Source organism: Euwallacea similis, chromosome 37, assembly GCF_039881205.1.
Source record: "Euwallacea similis isolate ESF13 chromosome 37, ESF131.1, whole genome shotgun sequence".
In the NCBI taxonomy this organism is placed as follows: Eukaryota; Metazoa; Arthropoda; class Insecta; order Coleoptera; family Curculionidae; genus Euwallacea; species Euwallacea similis.
In genome coordinates this window covers 390,412-414,866 of record NC_089645.1, presented here as the reverse complement: position 1 = coordinate 414,866, position 24,455 = coordinate 390,412, and the positions used below count along the sequence as shown (strand labels likewise).

Sequence of the window (24,455 nt, the reverse complement as noted above, 5' to 3'; positions counted from 1 at the left end):
ATCAGTCGGCCGACTTAAAATTGATGAATATGTGCACTCACGTATGTCTTTACGCTCATTGAGCAACCGGCTAATGTGTCGGGTGGCAAAAAATTGAGAGTTTCAATGGAGCAATGTGAGCTCTTCGCATTGCCCAACAGCGGGATCGCGTAGGAGGAAGGGCTTTGGAGTTGTACAATTGCGAATCTACGTCCTGTGACCAATGTAACGAAGGGTAAATTGACACACGTAACTTAATAAATCGGCAAATATTTATTCAAAGAAAAATAAATTCAGTTACCGTACATAATAGAAAAAAAGCAGTAACCCCAACATTCTCTTCACTTCTCATTACAAAAGAGTTTCTTAATAATACTTTGGCCAGGTTGCTCCCCAAATTACGTCGTTTGTGGCAGTTTTAGTCATCACCTCCCGTCATTACTTCCATAAATTCTGAAAAACAAAACAGAAGTAAAAATAGACATTTTTACTAAAATTCATCCTCAACGTGTTCAGCGTTGAAGCTTTTGGCGTATTGAAAGTAGATTCGTAATTTTCCAGTTATAGTTTTTTTTTCGCAATATATTAAAATAATGATCACGAAGAGGAATAAATGGGCTGAAGTGGAGTGCAAAAGGCTTTCCATTAATTTAATAAATGTTCAACAAGGCACTGAAAACCAAACGTTTCCTTATTTTTCGCTTCGTCGACAGTTACTTATTTTAAACTTTATCCTACATAATGGAAAGCCGACGGATTAAGTGCCACTTCAGATCTAAATGTTTCCTGGTTGCCAAAAGCACCTACAATTTAAATATCTGTATGTTGTTATACATTTCTGCCAAGTTATTTTGTAATTCAGTTGATTTACTTTGGCGCCAGAAACTAACATTTTTTTCAACAATTTGATAAGCTTTGAATCATTCTAACTTACCGTCAAAATCTACGGTTCCTGAACCATCAGTATCAATTTCAGCGATGATCATGTCCAACTCGTCACTGGTCAGCTTATCATCCAACTCTTTCAGGATTTCTTTGAGGGTTTTCGTGGAAATGTAACCATTGCCTGCACAATCAAAATAAAATCACCTTTTTAATCAACATCCAGATTTTGTTGAACGTTTTCCAGAAGACATTAAAATGTTGGATTTAAATTTAGATGAAACTTCGCTCTTGGAATATGCGGTTTAGAGTAATCAACATCATTTCGAGGAAAATCTTAATTGTATGTGCACTGAGGGCCGTGAAAAATCACATTTTTTGGGTCAAAATGAGGAAAAAATTACTGCAAACGCATCTTCCAGATAAGAGAAAAGATGTCTTTCCTCTTATGATGTATATACACGGTGTCCGGAAAAGTCATGTCATAAATTCTAGGGGTTATAGAAAAGGCTGAAATCATGCTAGTACTTCATATTAAAAAATCCTAGCGGTTTTCGTTACCAAATTATTCGCTTTCAAAATAAGAAATTAAAAAAGTTTAAAAAGTAAGTAAAAAAAGTAAGAAGTTAAAAAAAGTTAAATTACCATGGTAACCATGAAAGTTGAGTAGTTTAAAAAACTCATGGTTGTGCTTATTTTTATATGTAAACAGATGTTTTATAAGTCTTCCTTATACAGGGGAAGCGAAGATTTCTCATTTAATCTAATTTATTTTTTTAGTAAGTTGACAAAATTAGTATTTCCTTTTATAGCTTGAATTTTTCATAATTTTCCTTCAAAAAAGGTATACCTTACTTTAATCGATATCTTATATTATTTTTGATTTTATTACCAAGATATACATGCCAACAATTTTAAATCAAATAAAATAGCAATTTATTATTTAAAAAATGGCATTTATTATAATTAACGTTATCAAGAATGTTCGATATGAGCATCTTGGACTGCAAGACAGCAGCTTCAACAGGACTACTTTCTGCAAGTTCGAACATTAGATACATATCTGCATACTCCTCGGTGCTAAATTTCATGATATTATTGAATCAACTATGATAATATTGATGACATTGAATATTGTTGATATTAAATGTTGACATGAACATTTTTGATAATTTTAGCTGTAATACATATCATTTTTTTACATTCAACCACTATTTTTTTAAATTTCAAATTGTTGGCGCATGTTGATAATGAAATGCGATTTTGTCTAAAACGATACAAGATATCGAATAAAGCAAGGTATACCTTTTTTGTAGGAAAGTTGTGAAAAATTCAAGCTATAAAAGAAAATACTAATTTTGTCAACTCACAAAAAAAATGAATTAATTTAAATGAAAAATTTTGACCTTCCCTATATAAGAAACACATATGATACACCTGTTTACATATGAAAATAAGCACGATTGTGAGTTATTTAAAATGCCCAACTTTCATTGTTACCATGAAAATTGTTTTAAAGTTAAAGAAACGAATACTTTTTTTAACTTCTTACTTGGAGAGCGAATAACTTGGGAATGAAGGCCTCTATGAATTTTTTTTTTTTTAATACTAGCATTATTTCGGCCTTCTCTATAACCCCTAGAATTTACAGCAAGACCTTTCCGGACACCCTGTATGTCCCATTTAACATATTTAGGTGAGGTTTTGATGAAATAGTCAAAATCGATCGAAAATTGATAGAATTACTGACTAGAGTGAACCTAAAAATGAACATATCCTCGGTTCAAAATTTGAAGCAAATATCTCAAAAACTGTTAGAGGCAAAATTATAAAGCAAAATGAATCATTGATGTGCTGTTGATCGAAAAAACTGCCATTTTTCGTATAAGATTTAAAAAGATAAACATGAATTTAGTGAATGAATTCAACGAAAAAATACCACTGTTTGTCAGTCAATTGATTCTGTAAATCGCTCGAGAAAAGCGAGTTTAAACGATTTTTATCACAAAAACACTTTCGTGGTAAGAAATTGCAAAACATCAAGCACACTTGAAATTTTGAACTTTGCTGCAATATAGAACCAAAAATACGCCCAAATGCGCTTACCTTCTTTATCATATAAACGGAAGGCTTCCTTAAGTTCGTGTTGCATGGCCTCTGCATCTTCTTCAACCATGAATTTGGCAGCCAGAGTTACGAATTCCTCAAATTCCAGTTCACCAGATCCTGAGGCAGTAAATCCCTCATAGACCTCATTCGCTCATATTCTGAATGAACTTACCGTCGGTGTCCACTTCAGCGATAATTTCGTTTAAAATCTGTTCAGTGGTGGTGATGCCCAGCATGGTGAAGATGGTTCTCACCATCTGGGTGCCGATGCTTCCTTTCTTCTCGACATCGAAGGTATCGAATGCCTTTTTCAGGACTGAAACGGAAATTGCCCAATTAGTTCGATTAGTGTTTGGAGCAATTTGAGAACGAAGAAGCGCGGGCGTCCTGCTGTGTGTTTGATTAATTAGTATTAGGCGATGAATAAAGAAATTTGTTTTCACCTGGTGAAATAATGGATAATTCATTTTTTAAAATTGCTATAAAATACTCACGAGCAATTTGATCTTTATCCAATTCTTCCTAGAAAGGGAAAAGAAATCACATATTAAAAAGCGGAAACCGGAGTTGTGTTCAAGACATACCGACATCCTGGCGATATCTGGCGGTTACCTATTCCAAATCGTAACTGACATAAATTTGAAAATCTTGTTCGAAAATTACGTAGGCACTGTATAAAAGTGAGGAATCTTAAAATAGAAGGCGGACAGTTACTTCAGAACCATTTTTTAATTTCCGCCAACCAGCTGTTAATTGTTCGAGTGTTTCCACAGGCGCGGATTTTACCGGATTTTTGGATATTTCTTTGAGCGAAAATTTCAAGGATCAGTAATGAACTTCATTAATTGATTCGAGGCTTCAAAGAATAATATTTCACGGTTCTTTAACAATCGTATTATTCTCTCAGAGGTGATGATTTTCTTCTGCTTCTCAAAGCGACTTCCGTTGAGAACAGTGAGTACTCTGAGGATCTCCTGGCCTAGGCAGATCGAAAATAATCGATTTCATAGTGGAAAATAATTGGCAAACGTTTAAACTGACTTCAGCCACTTTCCTATTAAAATGTTGGCCAGCAGGATACTTCGTAACAAATTGACCGATCAAAAATGATAGGTAATTAACCTAAGCCAACAAATCATTAAATTTGTTGCTGTAATAAATAATGCACATCGACGTCGTTGTTCCGTATTCGACGTCCTTTGATGTAGTGGTTCTGGGTGTCTCATGAATCGGCATTGGCCGACTCTTGGAAAGTCTTGTTTTACCCATGTTTTATCACCTTAGTTAATAGCGTTAATTTCTCGTTTTAAATTAATTAATTAGTTTTCTCTAAATGGATTTTTAACTTTGGATTGGAATGGAAATGGGGCTTAAGGATTGATTTTCTAGCCGTTCGATAACGATCACACGCAGTGGTTGGCATTAGGCAGTTCAGGCTAAGACAATATACAAACTATGTCATTAAAAGCTCTAGAATATCTGGAACGAGATCTTAATGATGTAATAAATACTAATGATTTTTTAATGATATCACAGATTTTTACAATGCGCCCTGCTTAACTGACTGTTGTTCGCTTTGCTTTCCCTCATTCTGTTTCATTTTTCGTTTTGGGGGGGATTTTCTAACTTCGGATTTAATTTTTTTTTAATTGGAGAAAAATTTGCACGTACGCACTCAGGCGACTGAGGTAAGTAGTATGCGTCTGGTACGGGTAGATATAATAAGCATTGCGGTAATGAGCAGACACGGTGTGCGGTTATGTCACTTTACTGCACACCAAATTTGTTTTCGAACTTGATGAGCACAGCAGTTTCAATGCTTTAATAATTTCACGAAGTAGGAATAACGTCATTGCTTCACATTATGCTCAGCTGGCGGCACTGATGGAATGTCCAGATGAAGATTTCCTGACGTGCTTTTTTCTCTAGTGCTGTTGGTGTAGCTTCCAGGTTCTCATCGCAGAACATTATCGTATTTGATTTAAGCATATTCTACAGCTCAGGAACTTAGGTTTAGGTATAATTCGGGATCTTGAGACTTCTCCCCTTGCAGAGTGAGTCCTATGTTGTTGTGCAAGAATGTACAATTGATTCCAAAATATGCAATTTACCACGTCAACATGAGTTCTGATGTAAAGAGCCTTCAAGCGTTTTCTTTGCTTGTTAACACCTCGCTTGTGTTAACTCTTGAATATTCTGGAAAAACCTTCGATGGCAGTTTTCCAAGATCAATACCCAACTCTTGTAGCGAAGTTGTTTTCTAGACTAGATCGTCAATTTGGTGCGAAAATCGTGTGAAGGAAATTGTGAGTTCATAAATTTGGTAGGGTGATTTTCACAAAGGACCTTCATGCTCAAAGCCCTCAAGACGTTTGATAATGCCAATTTCCAATATTCCACACGCTTGAGAAATTCCTGCTTCCACCAGGGCCAGTTTATCACGCTCTTCGTAATTTTTCCTCATTCCTACGTTTACGTATTATGCAACAGGTGAATCAACAGCATCTTTAATTTTATTTTGAATTTCAAACATATCTGAATCCAACCCTGTTCCCAGCTATTAACAATACGAACAATTTAACCAGATATTAAACACAGAGCCAGCATTCACGTAGGCCGGGCCCGGAAAATTTTATACCCGCTTTCGCGTCTGGATCGGTGCCAGGAATACACATTCGACTGGATTAAGCCTCTGGAAATCGAATTAAATTTTAAACCACTGTAAAGTCCGCCCGATAATGTGATGGTGTAAACGTTTCTATGTTTTGTATTTTGGTCTCGGATCAAATGCCACACGGAGGTTTTATTGGCCACGAATCGTTTGAACCGCCGAAAGTGTTTATGTAAATAAGTAGATAATCATGCGAAAAATACACTTAAGTTTTATCTCCTTTTTTTGTTGTTTTAAGGTGATTTTGTTGCTTCCGTTGTGGAGATTTGTCCAATCGCCCTAAAGGTAGCATTCCCATAGAGAGTATGTAGCTGTGTTAGATCCCGAGATGGTGAAGACTTCAATTTCGTTATTCCGCCTTTTTTATGTTTTTCTTGACTCTTCATACGTTTGCGAAAGACACTGAAAGACGCTCGGAGGGAGAGGAAGAAGTTGGATTAATACTGTATCCTGCATAGTGCATATCCGATCAAATCATATGCCACTCTCATTTAAATGGAAAACACACTCCAAGCTTCTAAAATCGTAATTGGCAAACATTCCTGGATTTTCAATCAGCCAACAGGCCTGCAGCTGGATTCGAGGAATCGCGTCTATAGTTCACTTCATTTTTCTGAATTGAGACAGGATTCACATTAGCCAATGTATCGGACGTAAACAGTTCATCTACCTTCAAAAATTCTACTAATTTCTAGCGGAAGTTGAACAACCCGGCTGTCTGAAAAAATAGAAATTTGTGTAACACAATATCGGTTTCTATTTGTTGTGGTGACAGAACTTTGGCTTTCACACCTCCTCAGTTCAAGTTAGACAAAATAATTAATTGATTCGTTAAAACGTGATGACACGCCCTTGTTTTAAATACTATTTTTCCGGCTAGAAGTGCGTTCGAGAAATAAATAATAAATAAATAACAAACACACCTAATTCTCTTTTTACACGATAGATACGTTCCCAAAAACTCGTGTAAAAAAAGTTATTGGCTAAATGGAAAAATAGTATTAGGTTGGTGGGAATGAAATGCACGATTTCAAATCAATACTTTACTTATTAATTTAAAAAAAAGACACAATCAAATTACTCGGCATTTGCGTCAATACATTTCTGCCACCTTCGCGGTAGCTTATTTATGCCAGTCGCAAAGGAATCTGAAGGACGGGAAGCAAGAAATTCACGAAAGACCTTTTCGACAGTCTCTTGAAGATTGAAAACTTTCCCACGTAAATAGTGATCAAGTGCCTGAAATAAATCTGTAGGCTTAAGGTCGGGTGAATAAGGTGGATGAGCCAGAAGTTCAATGTCCAATTCCTGAATTTTCAGTAGCGTTCCTCTTGCGACACGAGGTCCTGCATTGTCGTGAAGAAGAATTGGTCTGTTTCGGTTGACCAATCTTGGCTGTTTTTCTGCGAGTTTTCGCATCATTTCATCCAATTCAGAACAATAAGTTTCCGCTGTAGTTGATTCACAAGGTCTTAAAAATCTATAGTGGATGACACCAGCATGGGACCATCAAACGCTATATATATAAAAATAATCTTTTTTGGGAGAAGTTCTAACTTCGGGAACTTTTTTGGTGCTTTATCTTTATCTAACCATTGAGCTGAACGCTTACAATTGTTATACAAAACCCATTTTTCATCACATGGTTCACCGTTGAAAGGTGATAACAAAGATGCGCATTTGATGTTCATTGAGTTTGTGTGGAACCCACTTAACAAGATTTTTTGTCTTACCGATTTCATTCAAATGATCCAGTATTGCTGTATGATCTACGTTAAACGTTGCTGTTAATTGACGGGTAGTTTGAGACAAATTGGCTTCCACCGCGATTTTCAATTCGTCTTTATTTATCTTTAATTGTGGTCGTCCACAGGGCTCATTTTCGAGGCTGAAATCTCCAGAACGGAGTTTTCTGAACCATCGCCGTACTGTACTTTCGTTAACTGAGTTCATAGCAAATACAGGGTGTTCCCTAACTACGTGTACAAAATTTAAGGGCGTAACCTTCGATTGATTTTAAGAAAAAAATGTTTAAAAAACATATGTCCGTAAATGCTTTGTTTCCAAGACACAGGGTGTTGAAATGTAACAAGAAAAACGGTTTCACTCAATATTTCCAAAATGACTCAATTTGGGTGTTTCAATTTTAGCACACACACGATTATGTAATAAAAAGCCCAATATTTACACTTGTTTTGCTTCTCTTGTTCTTTTTTGATAGGGGCACCCCTTTTCAAAAAAAACCCAATTTTTTGGAGAAATGCTTTAATGATTAATTATAAGAATTGCTGAAAATGACCATAGTGGTTTTAATACGTATTATTATTTACTAACTTGTTTATTGTTTTTTTTGCTACTGCCACAACCATCAGTCATTAAAGATTGTATTTCATTTCGTGATAAATCGTTATATAGTTCCCTGTAACATGCCATTAATGATTTCAGTTCACGTTGAAAATTTGCGTTCCTCATCAAGATCATGTTGCTCAAAATGATAAAGTTGCAATGCATATTTCTCAGGAGTGAGAATGAAAAAATTTATAGAAACATAAAAAAATCATAAGGAAAATTCATTAAAAAAATTCATAGAATATTGGAAATCGTGTTAAAATAAAACAATTCGTGTAAAAAGAGAATTAGGTGTACATGAAGTTATTGTCCAGCTTAACTCATTCAGCGCGTGGAAATGTTAGACAGCCTCCATGGTAGCTGATTCAATAATTTTGGTCCAAAAAAAAGCCAAAAAGAAATCTTAGGCACGTTTAACGTATTATCAACCAGCGAAAAACCTCTTTTTTGCCACTAAAAAGCTGAGCCTTTATTGAGCGGAAACGCGGAAGGCTAAGGTGTTACCTGCATTTTCTGCAGAAATTTCGATACACCTGTGTCGGACATGAAGAGCAAATCGTCGAATCAACCTCAGATAGTGCCGCATTTCTTTGTAAAACCTTCAAGGCGTGCAATTTTATATGCTGATTTGCCGAGAATGCCTTTCAGGCATGGAAAATACTGGACATGGACTGGACTGCATGTAATTTGCAACTTTTCAATCGAATTCCGGCAAATTTTAAACGATATTCCCAATTATTTCCCAATTGTAATAATAACCAATATAACCATGAACCATGTGAAAGGCAAAGACCGAAGAGTTGATAACGATCGTGATGATATCATGATCATGACTTCATGCGTCGTTCCTAAGACGGCAGGCATGATTCGATTAACGTGGTATCTTTCAACTAGCTAGTTAAAACGGTGACTTTTTTCTGAATAAAAGTCTAATTATTCGAGAAAAATAGACGAACGCTACTTAGAATAAAATTAGTTCGAATTTACCATTCTTCTTTCCCCACACAGAGGTGAGTTCTTAGCTCCTAAAGATAATCCCAGGCAAATGGAGGTGCGCGCATTTACGTTAGCGGTTAACATGCAAGTGGAACTAAAGTAGCCTAAGTGCTACACTGAAACCATTAATTACTTGGCAAATAGCCTTCAGGGAGCGATCAAATCCGATCCTGCCTACCATGTTAAGAATGGAACTAAAGAACTCTCGGGATCCCTAAATAAATGTCTGGCAATATTGGGATGCCATTAAAGCAAATAAAACCACGAAGACTGCGTGATCTATTTCGTACTTCCCGTATCGATCCCCTCCCGAAGTACACAGACACACATACAGCATACAGGGCTCCCAAATAGACTGAAATAGAATGAACGAGAGGAAACTTTCTCTTCAGAAAGTCATGTCTTTTGTGGAAAGCGTCGACGAGTGTGGAATGGTTAATATGGTGTGTAATTTCCAGTTTATTTCAGGAATAACTAACTAATTTTAACTCCTTAGGATGACCTGGACAAGGAGCAATTATCCAGTAAGTACTCACTCATTTATTTACTTCTTTAGCCAAGTTAAACCACTAAACTCCGTTAGTGCTTAAATCTACTTTTGATGCCTTCGACGTGGACAAGAAGGGGTTCATCTCTACTGACATGATCGGTACCATCATGGATATGTTGGGGACGCAGCTTCTGAACGACGAGCTCGAGGTAACTTGCTGTTGCTTGCTGCTATAAAAACCGCATTTTTCCTCGTGTCAGGGCATCATAGAAGAAATTGATGAAGATGGCAACGGAGAAGTTAGTTTTGAAGAGTTCGCAAATCTAGCCGCCAGGTTCCTCATCGAAGAAGAAGAGGACACTGACGCGATTCAAACGGAGCTGAAGGGCGCTTTTAGGATGTATGATAGGGAGGGTAAGTGCTCGTTGAGATTTTGATGTGTTCACCAGTGCCAACGTGTTATTTTCGAAAGGAAATGGATTTATAACAATAGAAGTGCTGAGGGAAATATTGCAGGAACTGGATGAGAAACTAACGGACGACGACTTGGACAGTATGATAGATGAGATCGACACCGATGGATCTGGCACCGTTGATTGGGACGGTATGAATGATTTTTTCATTCATTATGCAGATGAATGGAAATCACACTGTGCTTCTTTTTAGAGTTCAAGGCAGTTATGATTGGTTGACACAAGGACGATTACTGCATTTCTATTTACATTTTCTGACGTGTCCGGGACTGTTCACTCATATGCTCATCGCAGTAGATTAGATTTGTTTGATACTAGATATTATGTGGTATGGTTGCACTAGTTTCTAAGTTTTATTATACTGGAGTGAAGTAATAAAGTTCTCAGATACTTATGATTAATACTGTATTTGATGTTGTTAACTTGTTACTCCCTAACTCTCTTGGAGCTCTTGGATTCTAGCTTTTCAATGCTGTTGAATGGGCAGCTTAATCGAATGCGTTTTGAGCTCTTATAACTCACTCTACTTGAGGGATAGGAGCAAAGTGCGCTCTATTCTTAATAATTTACCTGAAAGAAAAAAATGTAATTAAAAAAAAAACAAAGGAGTGAGAATCGAACACTGAAACAACTAAAAGAATTCAAACGTTTACATAACAGCGCTAATGGGAAAACATGTTGATTTTGTTATTATTAATGTGATATTTATGCAAGAATAACTGAAAATTAAAAAATCGCGTTTACTTTGCCTGCACATGAAATAAAAAGGTTTGCGCGATCTACATTGGATTTAACTCCCTTAACCAAAGTTGAATTTGAAAGGGTGGCAACTACCCACCGACGTGCTTACACTCTTCTTCATCTTCAGTTTCAACAATGTTCTGCATATCAAAGAGTTGGCTGAGAAGTGTTGATACTGAATGAGTCGACCTACATAGATCATTCTCTCATTACGTTCCCCGTAAGATCAATATTCAAAGGGTGGAATTATGATTTTCTCTAAAATAAATACTTTGAATTTTCAAGTAAAAAATTAGATATGCGATATGATCTATACTGAAAAGGAGTGTGAAGTTTACTTGTCGATATATAGGATAAAAAAAGGTTTTTTACATATTTATGTACAGGTCCCCATCCGGTAACGTGGAAAATTTCTTGCTCAGGCCCATTTATGCGTATTTCTGGCAATTTTAAAATGATTTTTTTCTAACAACGTGAACTCAGCCATTCCATAAGGGTTTGGTATTTCTTTTGCACTCAGAGTGTTATCTCATACAGGATATTATTTTGGGGTTGCTCGAATGGCACTAGAGACCTTTTGGATTTTTTAACGGAAGATTTTTGCCCTTTTTGTTGCTTACAGCTTTCAAACCGTTTGAAATTAGAATTAAAGAGTTTCCCATTCCTATCCTAATTATTCAAGGCAGATTTAAATACCAAATTTTCAACAGGTTTCAGGTGCCAAAAATTTTCATGTTTCAGTGGGATATCATCCGGCACGCAACTAGCTAAAAAATTGGTTAACACATTCGCGTAATTTTGGAATATTTTTATTTCGACAGATCATGCTCACGTTTAAGAATAATTGCTCTGTTAGTTTAGATGTAACGCTCAAAATATATATACGCTCGCGTGCGAAAAGTGCTCTATACCGCACTCATTTGAGCAGGGGAGCGAATGGGATTAGGCGAATAGGCAAATGCTTCAGAAAGCTATGGTTCCATAGTGATTAAAATAAAAGTAAAAGGCTCATTTAGGTGAAAGAATTTGCTTACCAAAAATAGCAATTATTCAACGTTTCTATGGCAAATTTACTGAAATAAGACTATTTTGTAGGGAAATTTTCATTAAATTTAAAGTAAACTTGGCCATGGGAGCCACATGCAGGGTAGTGTCGCTTACCGCATTTGTTGGGTAAATGGACTGAGAAGAGATTCTAACGTCAGTAAAAATTTACTGACAAGTCTGTAGTATGGATATAGGCGACATTTATCACAAGTGTAAACAACATAAGAAAATGTCGATGACAAGGCCTTTGGCAAAAAATTAAATGCCTTCAGCAATTTCTTACCTAATTACCAGGGTGTTGATGGATTTGATCATTATATATATAGGAGAGGATAAAAACTGAGTCAAACACTAAGTTCCTGTTTATTTACTAAGGTGTTAATTAAGAGAGAGTTGCTACCAGCACAGTCTTGGAATATGGCAGACGAAACTCCAGTAAGTGAACCTTTGCGGTATAGTGACTATTTAGTGATCGATTATAGCGTGCAGTAAACTAAAACGAACTGCACGAAAACACTTTATTGTTAAAGCCACGAATTTTACTTCAAGGGACTTTCTTCTTTTCCAGGAAAAGAAACCGGAGAAGCCTAAATTTGTAAGTCGAATTCAGTTATTTCCATTAACTCGCAAAATCTTTGCCTATGACTCTTTCCGTCATTTGCGGAAAAACCAACATGAATTTTAATGATACTACCACGTAAAAATCCATTGGTGCATCCCCTATACTTCACGACATTTTGGCTGTTTTGGCACAAGTACTTTTATAGCCAGTTTCCCACTGACGTAGCACCTTGACCTATGGCTGCATCTAAAATTAACCAAAAATCAATTATCGATCAATGATGCCAACAATGGTCACGTGGGTACGGATGATCTTATAAATCTTTGTATAGTTAAGCTGTTATCAGCAGTTGCCCATTCAGATTTTGCTCCTAAAGTTCCCCGTTTTTGAACGCAATGGTAAGATTTATTGTCATAACTCTTGTTATTGCAAAAAAAGAATTTTAAATTAATCTATTTTCTCTTTTTTTCAGGATAAGGTAAGTGGCACTAGAATTTTTTTCCCCGCAAAATGGTGCGAAAATATCACATTTGCGGGCATTTTAGGAAGTAGTCGTCGACTATGAAGCCTTGAAGCACCTGGATATTGCTAAGGACCAACTGAAAAGTAACCTTTTTACCATAATTTTTAGCCCTAATTTACATTAATTCTTGGTTCACGACAGTGTTAAAACAAATCTTTGACTCTTTCGATCTGGACAAGAAAGGAGAAATTGGAGTCGACATGATCGGTCAAATCTTGGATATGTTAGGACACCAGCTCAATCCTGAAGAGCTGGCAGTAAGTATCGATTTTTGCCCGAGATGGACAATAATTCCGCAAATGTTATACAGAAAATCATCAAAGAAATTGATGAAGATGGTAACGGAGTGATGAGTTTTGAAGAGTTCGCCCATCTTGCAGCAAGATTCCTCGTGGAGGAAGAAGAGGATGTTGAGGCCATTTTGAGGGAGCTGAAAGACGCTTTTAGGTTATATGACAAGGAGGGTAGGGGAGATTGTTTATTTTACTATTCGGCGCGAAACAAGATTTTTCTTTTAGGTCTTGGTTACATCACTGTGGACTTACTGAGGGATATTCTCAAAGAGTTGGACGACAAGCTGACTCCTTCAGATCTCAACGAGATGATTAAGGAAATTGACACTGATAACTCTGGAACGGTTGATTGGGAAGGTACTTAGAGAGCTTTTAGATGCGATCTTATCAAGTCATGCATGAAAGACTAATTAATCATCTCTAATTGCGTCGTTGGTGAAGTTCGATTTTTGATTATTTGCGGGCGTCAGAAATGAACTGGATTTTCACCAATGATATTTTATAAGGAATATTGAGGCAATTGCTTTCGTTAAAGCCGAGTAGGTACCTGAATGTGTGGACAATATGGTGAACGTACGAGGTTGATAAACTTAGAAGGCAAACTTGAAGGCTGTTGATAATTGGTTTTTCATTATGTAATATTGTTAATCATTTGCCAATGAAAGCGATTAATAAGAATACGAGATCTATAGGCATTAACCCTGATAAACGATTTTCCTTTTTAGGCTAAATTTTCTTATCTTAGTATGCTGTCGACAAATCAACGTTTCGCTTCTTTTGCTTTCAGAATTCAAAGCCATGATGATCGGGTGAAATGAACGGACACCTCATGGCCATAAGCTTCAACACCAAATAGAGAAGATTCTTACGTGTTTATTTAGATTTAAGACTGACAAATTATATTTTTTCAAGACCGAAAATTAAAACATATTTTTGTTTACCAACGTGATGACTTTTTATTGTTATTTATTATATAATTGTATTTGTTTACTGCGTTTGTGTGGAATATGGGAACTAAAATATTTCCAAGCCCTTAATAAGGCCTTCGCGTGGAACAATTTTTTGGTTCCTCAAAAAACAACGGAGATACCTGAGAATATATCAGAAATTTGAGTAATCTCCCACGTCCATGCTACATACATTACTAAAACATTCCAGCAAATCCCACAATAGGGGTTGTTGAAATCTAACTGAGCAACATCGGTCCGAAGTTGTAAGTCACAGTCTCATGCCAGGATGTTACAATTACCTGTATCCAGTCCTTCACCGTCAAGGTCATATTTTTTCTTGTGCTTCTCAAATGTTTTTTGCAGGCGCTCTTGGATGTGCTCAAAAAAACACAATTTTCAGTGTCAGCATAGAGCTATATTTATTATTAGACTCCACATAGAATATTACATTTTCAGAAACAATACGTAGTTTTAATCTGGATAAATATATATGACACTCATTACACAACAGCCATTTGCCTATATCTTTGTTAGTGATATACGAAAGAATGTCGGTTAAATACGTTTCCATAGACATCCGAATATATTTTAGGTAAAATAGTAAAAAACTGGGATGGGCCGAGGCCACAGTCGCGTTGACATGCCGATAACGACCTTGCTTGCTAATAGAAAATTTAGAAAAATATTTTTCTTTTGAGCTTTTAAACATGTCAACGCAACGAAGGGTGTGGTCTCTCGACCGGATATGTCTTGAAGTGGTCTGGCTGACGCCATTTGTCCAAAGATGGCCGCCTAAACAGCATCGCATTACTTAATACAATATTTTAAATGGATATGTTTAAATTTACCACAGATACAGTTAAATATACATGCTACAATGATATGTGTTCAAAACCGGCCTCGATGACCGTATAAGGTATTGCTTCGAAGGGGTGGGTAACATGGATACGTTGCCATTCCATTTCTTCTCGTCAACCATCATCAGCTACTTTCTAAAAATGGTGATAAGGTACGTGTAGGGCATGTGGGATAATGACTATCTTTTGATCACTCTAAATACTAATTAATGGTATTAGTTCGAATGGAATGCACGGCGATAATTCAGGTAAATATTTTCGAAATTACCTTCTACAAAACGTTTCTATTTCGGCTATTACTTGTAACTCTAATTTTTACCCCTACATCAATGACTATTTTTACTTCAAGAAATTTCCTTAAGGCTACGGTGATATGGATATATCAAAGCTCACATTTATATATTTTTTCACTAACCTATATGGGCACTCTCCCGCATTTCCAAAAATTTTCTATCCAACAAAACCTTTGGAAATCTCGACAGGTGGCACGTGTTCTGATATGACTCAGTTTAAGGTTTTTCACCTTTGATATGTATAGGCCTGATCCAAGACATTTTACTCATTTTTTAGTTAGTTTGGATGCGCTTACCAAACGAGGCTCGTAACAATGTAATAATAATAATATAAAATTTAATAATACATAATATTCAAAATTCGGTTATAACTACTCATTTAACTTCTACGTTATGCTAAACATTAAGATATATCAATATAAGGTTCAAGAACAGACACATTGAACGAGGCGAGTGATACGACAAAGACATTTTTCAAGATATTCCAAATTTTCATTATTGTGGTAAGTGGAGCTGTAAATGCACCAAATTTCCTTTGAGAGACACAATCACTTGCGATGTTACTTAAATGTTTTTGCAAAGGACATTCGATGCTTCCGGTCTTTAATGTAGAAAAGTTTTATGGTATCAAAAAATTTTAATTAAAAGGTGGCTCTAATGAGAATTTTCAGTAAATTGCACCAAATAGGAAATTCGGGCTTATTCCCCTATAATTTTCCCCATTACTATGTTGTTATTGTACTTTTATTATGTTACGAAGTCCAAAAGACTCGCCGTAACTGCTCTACCAGTCAAAAGCTTTAGGACCTATAATTTTTTCCCTTATTTCTCTGAAAACTTCTTTACCTTTTTTCCATTTACCCTGGACTTACCTAACATAAAATAAGTGCCTATATCTTCTGCTACATTTATTAAGCAATTCGGGCAAATTTGCTACTGATAAGTGTTGACATCCCGAACTTTCACAAGACGCCTCCCACTTGATACGTTGGGGAAATTGTGATTTTCCGATTTAGAAGGAAAGGAAGAAATGTACATTTTAGTTACTGATCTGTGGTCATATATTCTTTGTTTCGTTGTTTTTAAGGTAACTTGAACTCAATCACTTTCTGAAGCGTCTTTTGCAGTTTTTGTGCTCAGAAATTGAATACAACCAGGATTTCTCTGCGAATCTGAACTAACTCACGTTAGGAAAAACGTTTACATATTTTTGCTGCTGCAACTTTTCACTATTGGTATAAATTGTCGATTTTTCTGACCATCTCAGAGTGAATTCGTTCAGGGGTTTATTTGTTGCTTAACAGACCCATTATCTTATTCTTCAGAAAATTTCAATTTGAGTTTGTTTAAGAAAGATAGACATCACTAAAGAGATAGATTGTAAAGTGAAGATATATAAGTAATAGTCAGTGCTAAAAGGATGAAGCACCCATGTTTATAACTATTTTCAAGGGATTATTACTTTAATAGTGGTTATTAGTGGGATTTCAATTTTTTTAGTGCGTCTGTGTTCCCATCCTGCTTGGAAAATAATGGAAAATTCAGAAGCAGCTAATTACCCCATTTTATGTACTTCCGTCAATCCCAATAGTGAATGAAATTTAATACAATTAAGCGGCGTTTCAATATAATGAAAAATTCATGTTAAACGCACGATTTCTAATCTTAATTCCTTAAATATGAACATCAATATTGAAGATTGGATTGAACACCCATAAAGGTCTATTTGAAATTCAAGATCATTACGCTGGTAAACTGATTTCCTTTTATGTTATTAAAATTGGAATTGAAGCTTTTGTGATTTACCCTATTGGAACGTTAACTTTAAATATCCGGAAATCCTTTATATTTCTAAATTATCGTTTACTCTGCATTTGTTGCAAAAAACCCCTTTAATAAATAGGCTAAACTGACTTGCTAATGATTTTCAGGTCTGATATTACTTTCCTTTGATTCTAATTTCTATGAAAGCAGTACCGTTGCACTTATTGGTAATTTGCGTATTTCTCAAAAAAATGCTGAATGCGAAAATCTCTATTAAACCAGACCCTATGTGTGTCCACAGTTGTGTGATGAAATACCTACCTAAACTGCCTTCGTTTTCTCCTCCTTCACTCCTCATCTCGAAATCAATAGCAACTGAGAATTTAGTATAGATTTATGTACTTCAGGAGAATTTAAAACTTTCCAGTTGCATATTTATGAAATAACCTGAACCTAATCCAAGCTAACCTGAACGAACCTGAACTATCTGGGAGAACATTTTTCTTCCTTCTTACAGACCTAAAGGTCTTTAAAGATCGTTCAAAAGGTGATGTGAGGCGCTTATTGAAACCTGACGTATCATTTCCTATTTTATGGCCCATAGACAAATATCTACTAATATTAGAGCCACCCACCGAAGCCTGACAAGTCGTTCGATAAAAATTTAGAAGACATGTAGTATTCAAGATGCTGATACACCTAGAGAGCTGTCTAAAACATGAAAAAGCATATTAGATTTTTGAAAAACTATTAAGCAGTTACATGCGCTAAAGCTCTATCTGCAAAACATGAAAACTTTAAATTATAAATCTATTTGCGCCTCTCATTGAAATTCGAACTATAGAAACTATTCTAATTTTATGTAATTTGCACTTGGTGGCATGGAAGTGACAGGTATTTTCAGGTGAAAGTCGATATATTGATTGGTAAACTTGCCTGGAATTTAGGTTAAATATTTTTAAAGATCGAGCTTGAGCTACCTTGAAATGCTACTCCCAAAACGCTACAAATTGCCTAGAAAAATCACCCTCCTAAACCCGCCACTGCCCGATGCACCATTTCGCGAACAACTACTTTTCAAAAAACACCAAGATCTATTATTATCATCTAATATCAAATAGTTTAACTAGACACGAGCAAAAACCTAGCTACGACCAAAAAGCTGGTAGCTAACGCTGTTTTAGACACGCTCAACTGAGTGTCGGCGCTGCTGTAAGCTGAGTTTTCGTACGACTTAATTTTGCATTTCATCTTATCTAAAGGTAAGCTCTGCAAGCTATACTCGCGGTGTTCGTGTGGCATCGTGCACACTGTGCGCTTCTTCTGCATCATTTCGTCATCTTTGTCTTTCAGATTCCGCAGCCAGTTCTTATACCATTGAAGCTCGCAGTCGCAGAGCAATGGGTTATCTAGGAATTGGAAAGAGTTGCTTTAAATAAAAAAAAAAAAACGTCAGTTGGTAGTGTAGCGGTAGTTGTAGTCGTGGGTAGTTGGTAGTCAGGAACAGCCTGGCGGGCTAGTGGTTCGGGGGGTAGTGGTGAGTTGTTTAACTTGAATTGCAGTTTGCGATGCCAAAAGCTCGCTCTTCATTAAAATAAATAAATTTTAATGTTCCAGAGTAAGAAATGAATTTGTCATGGGGATATTTTTCTTTATTCCCAGGAAACATTCCTGCTTCGTAGACTAAGGAAAAATCATATGAATTTACACCACTCCCGCAAAATTCCGCTCTCTACACCAATCTATGCAATTCCTAACTCGTTACATAAAGAGCGATTTTCTAATTTTGGCAAAGTGTGCCATCTGAAGAGCACATACTTTCATAACAGCATAATTTCAGCTTTTTCCCTATTCGATGTTTTTCTTTTTCCAAAATTACCACCAGATTCATTGAGGACGTTTACCCATATCCGCGCCGTTTTTTGATGAGACCGATAAGCTATAGGACACTTGAACTGACTAGTGCTTTAAAGGTTAGATAAAACTTCTTCAACTATCTGTGTAAACGTTAAGGGTTATTTTTATTGTTAGTCCCATGAAAAAACCGGAATTGGAGTTAGCCTAGTGCATGCAAAACTTACCCATCAAATCGACCACTCGTAACGTATCCAAAATGGGCTCCATCACATCTTCTGCCACATGCATCAGCTTGTTATTTTGCAAATTCAAAGTTTCCAGGGAGTTTAAATTCTCGAAGATCATCCCGACTAAAGATCTTATGCTGCAAACATATTTTGGTTTATTGGATATTTTCATAGGAAAGTTTATTGCAGCCCTATGCAGCGCTATAAACCATGCGCAATGCTCTTTTGCTCGGTGGGCACCTAATATCTCAAATTTACGATTTTGAGATTACTTACTCGTTTTTCTGCAAGTTGAGGAACGTAATTGAATCGCCAAAGCCAGCGAAAGCGTCCTCTGAGATGAAAGAAATGTTGTTGGCTCGTAAATCTAAATGTCGTAACCTGTGCAGTGGCTTAAGGGCCTCTGTGGGTATTGTGTGGATGTTGTTGTCTCCCAATCGGAGATATTGCAAGTTTTCTAGAATATAGTTGAAGATTGTAAGGAGTTTTCACAAGTTCACTAGTTTTTAAACAAACAAAAAAGGAACGACAGAAAATATACATTTAAGAAGCCAAAATATCAGTTTTTGGAAACAGGTTCAAGAGCTGCTGTTGGCAATATCGATTACGATAGATTTTTAACTTAAAATACCTCTATTATTTTGTAAAAATAAATCATTTCAAGCCAATTTCTATCGTTTTTCCTTCAGAAACATATCAGAAATCCACAAAATATATTATCCTCTACGCTGCAATTACAGAGTAGCAGTAAAGTTTGTAGGTACGTAATACCGATAAACAAAATATACCGCTAGAAGAGGAAATAATTAGAGATAATTATCACGAGAAATATATAGAGATAATTAACTCAGAGCGGTTAAATTACATGAATATAAATTCGATTCCCTGGAAAATTCGCTGCAGTGGGAAGAGATTTTTGTAAATTAAAAATTGCTTGAAGTTTGGATATGATGAAAAGACCAAAATGAATTGCTTCAGATTATTTTACAGTTTTTAATTTTTCATTACGATATCTCATGTTCCATAATTGGTGATCCCAGAGAGCACAGGCTGTCGGAGATGAAGGACGCAACGAGGATCGCCTTGTTGCGTACAGCAGCAATGCGTACAACGCAACAAGTATCATCTGAGGCACGATTCAAGCGATACATTTCTGCTGTTTTTCTTTCTCTCTTTCCTTCCCACTCACTGGTCTCTCGCCTTATCTCTCGTGCCCTGTTTCACTTTCATTCAACGTCTTGGTTCCTTCAATCTACAGACCTCGATTCTCCTTTCCATCATAGTACAACTCTTATTGTTATTGGAAGGAGAGTGGTGTGGAGGCACTCATCCATCTGCTCACAGATGGCGGCAGCAGGCAAAATCAGCCGTGTATCTTCGTCGTTTTGAAATAAATACGTGCTCGGACCACCAACCACATTGAGCATCAAAAGAAAGATTTCGCCTTCCTACCTACTACCTGTTCAATCTGAGGTTGTGTAAGGCGTTATTCCCGAAAATTAAGGGAGAAACTCACCATCCCAGTTTAATAATAAGTTTTTCTGACGCATACACTAACGATACAACCATTTTGTCAACACTAATAACTGACAATAAACTTGAACCAAACCACACAAAGACATCACCGATGTCATTATGAATTCCCACTATTGTCAGCTCGTTTCGGTTAAACGCAGCCCCTACGTGACATTTGCTTTTATCGGAGGCCAGGTGGTTAATTTTATCAAGCACAATGAAATTTCGTTTCTTGTATGTTTTCACGTCATGGCCAACATTCCTCTCAGCGAAATTAGATTATGTCAAGAAATAATTCCTCCCGTGGGAGCTTTTTTGTTATTGGATAGTGCCGCATCCCATGTTCTCATCCCTTCCGTTATTGGAACAAACTTGAAAGCTGCACAAGCTTATTGCACCCCAACCGGGCTAAATCCCTATGAATTGCTTCGGAGAAAGTTCAAATACTGCCAAGGAGGTGTATGAGGGCATAAATACTTATAAGTACTTATCCCTAAAACTTTGCAGAAGATCGATACTTGTCCTCTAAGTTTGATATTGCAGACAAAACCTCTATCGCTTCCCGCCCACGCGAAGTTTAAATGAGATGAGCTTGGAACGACTTTCCAGAACTCATTTCATTGGTGCCCCCCATAATCTGCAGATGTACGATACACACTATACGAAATCATGCTGGTTTAATCCAAAAAATTTGCTTTTTGTGCGTCGTAACACATTAGTAAGAACTCAGATCCGCAAGCACGCAAATAACGTATCTGATATACGTTGGGTCACGCTCCAAAAAATTAGATGCTACTTTGTAGATTCGTGTTCATTTGTAGCAAAACCAATTTGCCTTGATGGATTATCTGGTGGCCACTTACCTGGAATTCCCTGTCTTCACGCATTTGCAGAAGTGTTCGCGTGAAAGAACGTGTCCCCGAGGCTCACGGAAAATTAAAGAGTTCAATATCGTCGGAATTGCGAAAGTGTTTATATTAAATCCATTAAAGAAGTTTAGCTTCCATTAAACGGCGACAAATTAAACTTAGATGTGCCTCAAGTGAGTTAGGCAATCTTCATGTAAATGCGCCATTAAACTGTTAAAGCTGTCCCAATTTACCATAGTTAGCAAGGAAAGTTTTACTGCCGATTCGCTGCATTTACGCCAGTGTCGAATGCAACTTGATCAAAATAGAAGGTAATTTGGTGAACAACAAGCAATTTGGAGCATACGGTATCACCACATTTTGCCAGGAGTAATTCATATTTCAACATAAACAGATACGTCGTTTCAGATCTTGCTTTGAAACTCGAAACGGAATCCTTTGTGCTAGATTTGTGTTCTCATATGTTGGGCTCAGCAACCTAAATATACAAAATACATGAATCCGCGCTCCGTAGAGAAAAAAGCTCTCTTACAAAAGCGAGCATCATTTATTTAAAATTGAGTTGTTATGTTCTTCGTATGTTTACTATCTTACCCAATTTACTTGCGTTTGTTCGCTCACACAACGGGGTGGAAGTTATTGCAAGCCCCCTTTTTTAGACTGTACTATAAGGAGTAATCTAATTGATCCGAAAGAAAAAAAAACGCCAGCAAAAAACACGCAGCCAGTAACGAGAAAAGCTTTAAATTCTGTTGGCGAAGTCGCAATTAAAACATACAAAAGAACTCCACCGTATGAACGAGCTTAATTAGACATCAGAGACCTAGTTTGTAATGGCTCATTTCAAGCAGAAACAGTTATCTGAGTGGAAATTACCTTTTTGTTAATGAGAAGTACGTGCAAATGATGGCGATGATCGTTTTTTAGATTTCGCGAGGCCATTAGGCCCGGTTATACGAAAATTCACCAGAATCAGATTTGGTTCCTGAACCATGCCAGAAGAAGAGCCAGGGCCGGCCTTAGCGAGTCTGGCGCCCTGGGCGAAATTTTTAATCACCCCCTCCCCTCCTTCAAGGAGAACCACCAGGAAAGTCCGCCGCCTTGGGCCGTCACCCAACCTCCCCCTTGTATACTACGAAAGTTTCATGTGAGACACTTGGTGACCATTCTTGTGGGATGGGTCAAGAACGATTTCTGGGTCGGCCGAGCCGACCTGGCCAAATCCAAATGGGCCTCGTCACAACAAATTTACTACTGTAAACAGTGCTAATGCTGGGTGTACAAGGCAGATCGATAAATTTAAATCGAGCTTGTTTGAACTAACATATTAATTTGCAAATATTGGGTGAAAGCGGAACACAGCACCCCTCCATTCCTTCGAATAACCAATATCTCTTGGAAACTGGATCCGTATCCACTTCAGAAGTTGACAGACAGGAGAATATTCCGATACAGGGCTGAAATTTACGTGTTTATGCAACCGTAAGGCAATTTCCTCAATGCTGAGCAAATTGTGGATTTCGGTGCACGCTATTTACTTTAGGCGTGACCAAGTTTACAAATTTGGTAGATACAGTTAGGCAAAGTGGAGAAAATGGTTTTGGAAGCCGAGATGGAGTTTCTCTGGAATAGTCTGTTGGTTAAGTTTAATTCGAATAATAATTAATTTTATGGTTACTCTCATATTGCTTTTAATTGAACATATGCACATTGTATTACATGTATGTTAAGAGGAGCACGGTGATTATTAATTAAATGACGCCTCTTGAAGGCGCGACCTTTATGTCGGCTGGTCATTAAAATATTTTATGTTATGCTGTTCGTTTAATTCAGAAAAGTAGACAAATAGTCATCGCTGACCTAATCGTCCAAGAATCATCAAAATTTGGTTTGAATAAATCAATTAAAATTTGTCAATTTTCAACCAGAGATGGCCTAAATTTCAAACTAAAACTAGAAGCTTTAAAAATGCACCAAACATTTTGGTGCCTGTCTCTCTAGTTTAGCAAATATTAGCTCTGAAAACCATATTCCGAAAGCTCAAATAAAATAGCTTAAATTTAATTCTAAAATTAAGGGCATGCGGAATTAAAATTTCCGGTCAAAGCGCACTACAACAAAAGAGTGATCAAAGAATAAAAGTTTGTTCTTAAGCTGACGTGTTCTCTTCACGAATTTAATAAGTCGACAAGCTCCAGGGAAATCCTGCTGTAAAAAGGGTTAAATAAATGAGCAATATTTGAACAGGAATTTTCCCCTTTTCGGGACTTAATGAATTAACGAAGCGGATTCGCTGGCAAGTAATAAGATCTTGGCTAAATTAATTTTTTTCCAGAAGCAGACCCCAATAAAACACTTACCTAAAGTATTGTTTACGTCGACTTACCTTCCAAGCCTGCAAAGGCATCGTTATCGATCCTGTCAATGTTGTTGCCGTCTAATTCCAAAGAATTCAGTAAAGTGAGATGAGAGAACACTCGAGAAGGTACCCTTTCCAGTTTATTGTGAGCCAGGCCTAATGAATCTAAGTTCTTGAGACCTACAAAGAGACATAACCCTTAATTACTTATTAAAAGTTGGTTGCCTCTTGAGGAGCAGTAAAAAATTCTGCCTGCTTCAGCTATATTATGCTTCCCAACTTCCTGCAATAAATACGAGGTTCTTCCTATACAGATGTGGCTGATAAAATTTAATTCAAAATTTTATTTTGCTTCCTGGGCGTTTAATGGGTAAAGTCTGGCAATAGGAGCGTTAGCAGCGATAAAAGGGGGAAAGGGCAATGGTCTTTCGCCCCTCGCTCCCCCTTTTTTCAGTACATATGGGTCTCTCCCCCTTTCGCAAAACTGCGGTCCTCTTCCCCGAGGAAGTAATTTTGTCTCTTCCTGACCGAGAAAAGCAGCTCCGAAATTCCCTCGCCTAAGATGTGTCCACTTGTGGCCGCAACTTATATTTATGTTTCACTATTGAAAGTTTCGAGGTGATTTTTCACAAAAGACGTATTTCTGATG

General features: G+C 36.8%; 4 protein-coding genes across 8 annotated transcripts in view; 2 read left to right on the top strand and 2 right to left on the bottom strand.

Annotated features, from left to right (window-relative positions):
* Positions 1 to 233: 233 nt before the first annotated feature.
* On the bottom strand, positions 234 to 3,678 carry LOC136418810 (troponin C, isoallergen Bla g 6.0201-like). The gene is made up of 6 exons (XM_066405030.1): positions 3,555 to 3,678; positions 3,465 to 3,492; positions 3,143 to 3,286; positions 2,968 to 3,087; positions 914 to 1,045; positions 234 to 432 (listed from the first exon to the last, which is right to left on the bottom strand). Exons 1-6 carry the CDS (start codon positions 3,558 to 3,560, stop codon positions 398 to 400), a joined length of 465 nt encoding a protein of 154 aa, XP_066261127.1. The 5' UTR covers positions 3,561 to 3,678; the 3' UTR covers positions 234 to 397.
* Positions 3,679 to 9,193: 5,515 nt separating this feature from the next.
* Positions 9,194 to 14,059, top strand: LOC136418809 (troponin C, isoallergen Bla g 6.0101-like). Of its 3 annotated transcripts, none has more exons than XM_066405029.1 (6): positions 9,194 to 9,420; positions 9,483 to 9,510; positions 9,570 to 9,685; positions 9,737 to 9,890; positions 9,949 to 10,080; positions 10,143 to 10,350. In XM_066405029.1, the coding sequence occupies exons 1-6, from the start codon at positions 9,352 to 9,354 to the stop codon at positions 10,166 to 10,168; spliced, it is 525 nt and encodes a 174-aa protein (XP_066261126.1). In that variant the 5' UTR covers positions 9,194 to 9,351; the 3' UTR covers positions 10,169 to 10,350. The 3 variants fall into 3 exon arrangements, with proteins under 3 accessions (XP_066261126.1, XP_066261125.1, XP_066261124.1); XM_066405028.1 differs by lacking the exon at positions 10,143 to 10,350 and adding an exon at positions 13,903 to 14,059 and having other exon boundaries at positions 9,206 to 9,429; XM_066405027.1 differs by having other exon boundaries at positions 9,224 to 9,429.
* LOC136418811 (troponin C, isoallergen Bla g 6.0101-like) lies at positions 12,782 to 14,059 on the top strand. The gene is made up of 5 exons (XM_066405032.1): positions 12,782 to 12,905; positions 12,964 to 13,079; positions 13,133 to 13,286; positions 13,341 to 13,472; positions 13,903 to 14,059. Coding segments are annotated over exons 1-5 (429 nt in total). The 5' UTR covers positions 12,782 to 12,904; the 3' UTR covers positions 13,929 to 14,059.
* A 399-nt stretch (positions 14,060 to 14,458) lies between these two features.
* Positions 14,459 to 24,455, bottom strand: part of LOC136418807 (leucine-rich repeats and immunoglobulin-like domains protein 2) — a 69,639-nt gene continuing 59,642 nt past the window's right edge. For all 3 annotated transcript variants that reach the window (XM_066405025.1, XM_066405026.1, XM_066405024.1), the window contains 4 exons: positions 23,834 to 23,986; positions 19,340 to 19,520; positions 19,061 to 19,200; positions 14,459 to 18,388 (listed from right to left, as the gene is read on the bottom strand). In XM_066405025.1, coding sequence (XP_066261122.1) covers positions 18,102 to 18,388; positions 19,061 to 19,200; positions 19,340 to 19,520; positions 23,834 to 23,986 — 761 coding nt within the window. In that variant the 3' untranslated portion in view covers positions 14,459 to 18,101. The remainder of the gene's footprint in view (positions 18,389 to 19,060; positions 19,201 to 19,339; positions 19,521 to 23,833; positions 23,987 to 24,455) is intronic.

Excerpts from the sequence above, each read along its gene's own strand:
- LOC136418810 (XM_066405030.1), bottom strand. Across the intron at positions 3,287-3,464 it reads GGATAAAGATCAAATTGCTC|TCCTGAAAAAGGCATTCGAT; the intron begins GTGAGTATTTTA and ends TTTCCGTTTCAG. Across the intron at positions 433-913 it reads AGGAACCGTAGATTTTGACG|AATTTATGGAAGTAATGACG; the intron begins GTAAGTTAGAAT and ends TTTGTTTTTCAG.
- LOC136418809 (XM_066405028.1), top strand. The coding sequence starts at position 9,352 with ATGAACGAGAGGAAACTTTCTCTTCAGAAAGTCATGTCTTTTGTGGAA. Across the intron at positions 9,891-9,948 it reads TAGGATGTATGATAGGGAGG|GAAATGGATTTATAACAATA; the intron begins GTAAGTGCTCGT and ends TATTTTCGAAAG. Across the intron at positions 10,081-13,902 it reads TGGCACCGTTGATTGGGACG|AATTCAAAGCCATGATGATC; the intron begins GTATGAATGATT and ends TTTTGCTTTCAG.
- LOC136418811 (XM_066405032.1), top strand. Across the intron at positions 13,080-13,132 it reads TCAATCCTGAAGAGCTGGCA|AAAATCATCAAAGAAATTGA; the intron begins GTAAGTATCGAT and ends AATGTTATACAG. Across the intron at positions 13,473-13,902 it reads TGGAACGGTTGATTGGGAAG|AATTCAAAGCCATGATGATC; the intron begins GTACTTAGAGAG and ends TTTTGCTTTCAG.